Source organism: Piliocolobus tephrosceles, chromosome 12 (assembly GCF_002776525.5).
Source record: "Piliocolobus tephrosceles isolate RC106 chromosome 12, ASM277652v3, whole genome shotgun sequence".
In the NCBI taxonomy this organism is placed as follows: Eukaryota; Metazoa; Chordata; class Mammalia; order Primates; family Cercopithecidae; genus Piliocolobus; species Piliocolobus tephrosceles.
In genome coordinates, this window is record NC_045445.1 from 77,932,109 (window position 1) to 77,937,434 (window position 5,326).

The following is a 5,326-nucleotide window of genomic DNA, read 5'->3' on the forward strand; positions in this document are numbered from 1 at the left end:
GAGCAGCGTTGCCGCAGTGCCGCACAGGCCTTTACAGAGTTGCTGAATGGTTTAGATCCTCAAAAAATAAAGCAATTGAACCTGGCCATGATTAACTATGTCTTGGTTGTCTATGGACTTGCCATTTCTCTCCTTGGAATAGGACAGCCTGAGGAACTATCTGAAGCTGAAAACCAGTTTAAGAGGATTATTGAACACTACCACAATGAGGGACTTGATTGCTTGGCCTACTGTGGAATTGGAAAAGTATATTTGAAAAAAAACAGATTTCTGGAAGCTCTCAATCACTTTGAGAAAGCAAGAACCTTGATTTATCGTCTTCCTGGAGTGTTAACTTGGCCCACAAGTAATGTGATTATTGAAGAGTCCCAGCCAGAAAAAATAAAGATGCTGTTAGAGAAATTTGTTGAAGAATGCAAGTTCCCTCCAGTGCCAGATGCCATTTGTTGCTATCAGAAGTGCTGTGGATATTCTAAGATCCAGATATATATAACTGATCCAGACTTTAAGGGTTTTATACGTATCAGCTGTTGCCAGTACTGTAAAATAGAATTTCACATGAATTGCTGGAAGAAGTTAAAAACTACAACCTTTAATGATAAAATTGACAAGGATTTTCTACAAGGAATATGTCTTACCCCTGACTGTGAAGGTGTCATTTCTAAAATTATCATCTTCAGCAGTGGTGGTCAAGTTAAATGTGAATTTGAACACAAAGTCATAAAACAAAAGGTTCCTCCAAGACCTATTCTGAAACAGAAATGTTCTAGTCTAGAGAAACTAAGACTGAAAGAAGACAAAAAATTGAAGAGAAAGATCCAAAAAAAAGAAGCAAAAAAATTAGCACAAGAAAGAATGGAGGAGGACTTAAGAGAAAGTAATCTACCCAAAAACGAAGAGCAGAAAGAAACTGTAGACAATGTTCACCACTGTCAGTTCCTTGATGACAGAATTCTACAGTGTATAAAGCAGTATGCTGACAAGATTAAATCTGGCATATGGAATACAGCCACGCTTCTCAAAGAATTGCTTTCTTGGAAAGTTTTGAGCACAGAAGACTATACAACCTGTTTTTCAAGCAGAAATTTTCTAAATGAAGCAGTGGACTATGTTATTCATCATTTGATTCAAGAAAAGAGCAGAGTAAAGACAAGAATATTTCTGCATGTTTTGAGTGAGCTTAAAGAAGTGGAGCCCAAATTAGCCACCTGGATCCAAAAACTTAATAGCTTTGGCTTAGATGCCACAGGACCTTTCTTTTCTCGGTATGGAGCATCTCTTAAGCAGCTTGATTTTAGCATCATGACTTTCCTCTGGAATGAGAAATATGGTCACAAACTAGACTCTATAGAAGGAAAGCAACTTGATTATTTCTATGAGCCAACATCATTGAAGGAAGCCCGTTGTTTAATATGGCTGCTAGAAGAACACAGAGACAAGTTCCCAGCATTGCATAGTGCTTTAGATGAATTCTTTGATATAATGGACAGCCGCTGTACTGTGTTAAGGAAACAAGACAGTGCCGAAGCACAGTTTAGTTCTACCAAGGTGAAAAACAAAGGCAAGAAAAAGAAGCTAAAGGATTCAAAACCTATGTTAGTTGGGTCTGGAACAACTTCAGTAACTCCAAATAATGAGATCATCACTTCAAGTGAAGACCACAGCAATCAAAATTCAGATACTGCAGGCCCATTTGCAGTGCCTGACCATCTTCGGCAAGACGTAGAAGAATTTGAAGCTCTCTATGACCAACACAGTAATGAATATGTTGTCCGCAATAAGAAGCTATGGGACTTTAACCCAAAGCAAAAATATTCAACTCTATATGATTACTTCTCTCAGTTGTTGGAGGAACATGGTCCCTTGGACATGAGTAACAAGATGTTCTCTGAAGAATATGAGTTTTTCCCAGAAGAAACTCGACCAATACTAGAAAAAGCAGGAGGTTTAAAATCTTTTCTCTTGGGATGTCCTCGTTTTGTTGTGATTGACAACTGTATTGCATTGAAGAAAGCTGCATTACGGCTCAAGAAAAAAAGAAAGAAGAAAAACATTAAAACAAAAGTAGAAGACATTTCAAAAGCAGGAGAGTATTTACAAGTTACACTACCACTGAATTCAGCTGCTAGGGAATTTAAACCAGATGTAAAGTCTAAACCAGTGTCAGATTCATCCTCAGCACTAGCTTCTGAAGATGTGAAGCCCAAACCCGTGTCTGCTAATTCTCCCAAGCCAGCTTGTGAAGATGTGAAGGCGAAACTACTATCTGGTAATTCTTCTATGCAAGTTTCTGAGGATGGGAAAACCAAAGGGGTTTCTTCTAATTCTCCCAAACCAGGCTCTGAGGATGTAAATTACAAACAAGTCTCCTCTAATTCCCCTAAACCGGTTCTTGAGGATGTGAAACCAACTTATTGGGCTCAATCCCATTTGGTCACAGGACACTGTACGTATCTTCCTTTCCAGAGATGTGACATCACCCGGACACCACCAGCACACATAAATGTGTTACCAGGTTTGCCCCAGTACACCAGCATATATACATCCTTGGCCAGCCTTTCTCCTGAATATCAGCTACCAACATCAGTACCAGTGGTGCCGTCTTTTGTAGCCAATGACAGAGCAGATAAAAATGCTACTGCCTATTTTGAGGGTCATCATTTGAATGCTGAAAATGCTGCTGGTCACCAGATTGCCTCTGAAACACAGATCCTTGAGGACTCTTCGGTAACATCTGTAAAGTCACAGTGCAGCACAGGTGATGCTTATATGGTCCTAAGTGAGTCTAACAGAAATGATGGGCACTGTGGAAATTCTAAGAACAAATGTGAAGTAATTCCAGAAAGCATCAGTGCAGTAACAAACATTCCACACGTGCAGATGGTTGCCATACAGGTATCTTGGAACATAACACACCAAGAAGTCAATACTGAGCCATATAATCCTTTTGATGAACAACAAGGGGAAATTTCACAGATTGAAAAGGAGTACCAAGTATTACAAGACCAACTTAAAAAAGCGTGTGAAAATTATGAGCAGATAAAACTTAAGGGCTTAGAAGAAACCAGGAACCTGGAAGAAAAGTTGAAAAGGCACTTAGAAGAAAACAAGATGTCAAAGATGGAATTAGATTGGTTCATTCAAGATCTGGAAAGAGAAATTAAAAAATGGCAACAGGAAAAAAAAGAAATCCAAGGAAGACTAAAATCACTGAAGAAGAAAATTAAAAAGGTTTCAAAAGCCAGTGCAATGTATACCCAGAAAAATGATGGAAAGGATAAGGAACATGAATTACATCTGGATCAGTCCCTTGAAATCAGCAACACACTTACAAACGAGAAAATGAAAATAGAAGAGTGTATAAAGAAAAGGAAAGAGGATTATGAAGAGAGTCATCAGAGAGCTGTGGCTGCAGAGGTATCCGTACTTGAAAACTGGAAGGAGAGTGAAGTGTATAAGCTACAGATCATGGAGTCACAAGCAGAAGCCTATCTGAAGCAGCTGGAGCTGATTAGCCATGATCCTGCAGCATATCCTGACATGAAGTCTGATATATGTTCATGGGAATTGTTTCTTTCTCATGTTACAAAAGAAATTGAGAAAGCAAAGTCTCAGTTTGAAGAACAAATTAAAGCAATTAAAAATGGTTCTCGGCTCAGTGAACTTTCTAAAGTGCAGATTCCCAAGCTTTCATTTCCTGCCTGTAACATGGTTCATTCTGAGTTACTCTCTGAGTCTTCAGGCCACGATGACCAAGGGCTTATGACTTCTGCAAGCCATGTGACTGGAAACCTCGCAGCACTTCACAGGGATCCCAGTGTGTTCTCTGCCAGTGATTCCCCAGGGGAGGCTCCTTCTGCGCTGTTGCCAGGGCCAGCCCCCAGTCAGCCTGAAGCCACTCAGCTGCCAGGGCCAAAAAGGGATGGCCAGGCAGCTCTGTCAGAGCAAAGCCTTGTGGCTGATCGGAAGCAGCCTGTTCCTCCAGGACATGCTGCACGTTCAAGCCAGTCTCCAAAAAAGCCGTTCAATAGTATTATTGAGCACCTGTCAGTGGAATTCCCATGTTACGATAGCACTGAGCTTGGTGGTTTTATTAAAAACGTGCGAAGCAAAAACAAGAGCTCACTTTCAGGATTGAGTATTGACGAAATTGTCCAAAGAGTGACAGAACACATTCTAGATGAACAGAAAAAGAAAAAGCCAAACCCAGGAAAGGACAAGAGGACTTATGAGCCCAGCTCTGCTGCCCCCATGACCGGGTCCTCCCAGGACCCACCCTCGGCGGTTGTTGCACCATCACCCAAAACCAAGGGGCAGAAAGCAGATGTCCCTGTGAGGGTTGCACCGGGTGCAAGTTCCTGTGAAATATGCCACGAGGTGTTCAAATCAAAAAACGTGTGTGTGCTCAAATGTGGGCACAAGTATCACAAAGGGTGCTTTAAGCAGTGGCTTAAAGGGCAGAGCGCTTGCCCAGCCTGCCAGAGTCATGATCTCCTGTCAGAAGAGTAGCCTGCACCTTCTGGAAGAGGCTGGCCCAGTGAGAAATGGGAGCTGCCTTCCTGCTCCCCTAGGTAGTCACACTTCACTAAAGCGTCATCCACCAGCATGCTGAATTGGAAGAATGACAATTTCCTATCACTGGTGTAAAAAGCAAACATTTGAAGACCCTTTTGCATTGTGTGTCACAAAGCTAAATTCATGGAAATCGTTAATATCATTGATATTAAGTAATTTCCCCACTCCAAGTGAATACTTTGATGATGGCCAAGTAGTGGCTAATAAAATGCCAGCTACCACACTCATGGGTCGCTGGGGCTGTGCAGGGCTCTTTGAGGTGGGTGGCTTCTTTTGGAAAGTACTGTGAGTGCCTTGAAGCAGTATTCTAGTGATAAAAATTCTTAACATATTCAAGCGCCCCACGTTTGTTCCCCTTTTGTGTTTGAAAAACCTGTTCTAGTAGCTCCGCAAGAGAGATGATACTGACTTTTAAAATTTTTCACAAGAGTCTGTATTCCTGAAAATATGTCTATATTTTTCCTCAAAGATTCTGCATTTTAAGAATGGGCATAAGCAAACTACATTTTAATAATTTATAATGTTAAAATATTGGCTGATTTAGACCAAAAGATTCAAATCTCCTCTTTGTGAAATCCCATCTGCATTTGATTTTTTATTATTTTGTGTTCCCCCCAATAGATTGTTTTAAGTGTTTACTTTTTATCTTTTATAGATGTAATCTGATTTTCAAAAATCACTAATAGTTTTTAATTAGTATCGACTAAGATATTTCCCCCTGGAATCGAGGCTGTGTGTCCATCATCCCAGC

General features: G+C 40.6%; 1 protein-coding gene across 1 annotated transcript; it reads left to right on the plus strand.

Moving 5' to 3' along the window:
- The first annotated feature begins 473 nt into the window (after positions 1-473).
- On the plus strand, positions 474-4,862 carry LOC111536215 (E3 ubiquitin-protein ligase TTC3-like). Its single transcript, XM_023202526.2, has 2 exons — positions 474-717; positions 771-4,862. Exons 1-2 carry the CDS (start codon positions 596-598, stop codon positions 4,507-4,509), a joined length of 3,861 nt encoding a protein of 1,286 aa, XP_023058294.1. The 5' UTR covers positions 474-595; the 3' UTR covers positions 4,510-4,862.
- Positions 4,863-5,326: the final 464 nt, after the last annotated feature.

Coding starts and splice junctions, on each gene's coding strand:
- LOC111536215 (XM_023202526.2), top strand. CDS start 596: ATGATAAAATTGACAAGGATTTTCTACAAGGAATATGTCTTACCCCTG. Junction 718..770: donor AATGTGAATTTGAACACAAA/GTCATAAAACAA, acceptor GAAATGTTCTAG/TCTAGAGAAACTAAGACTGA.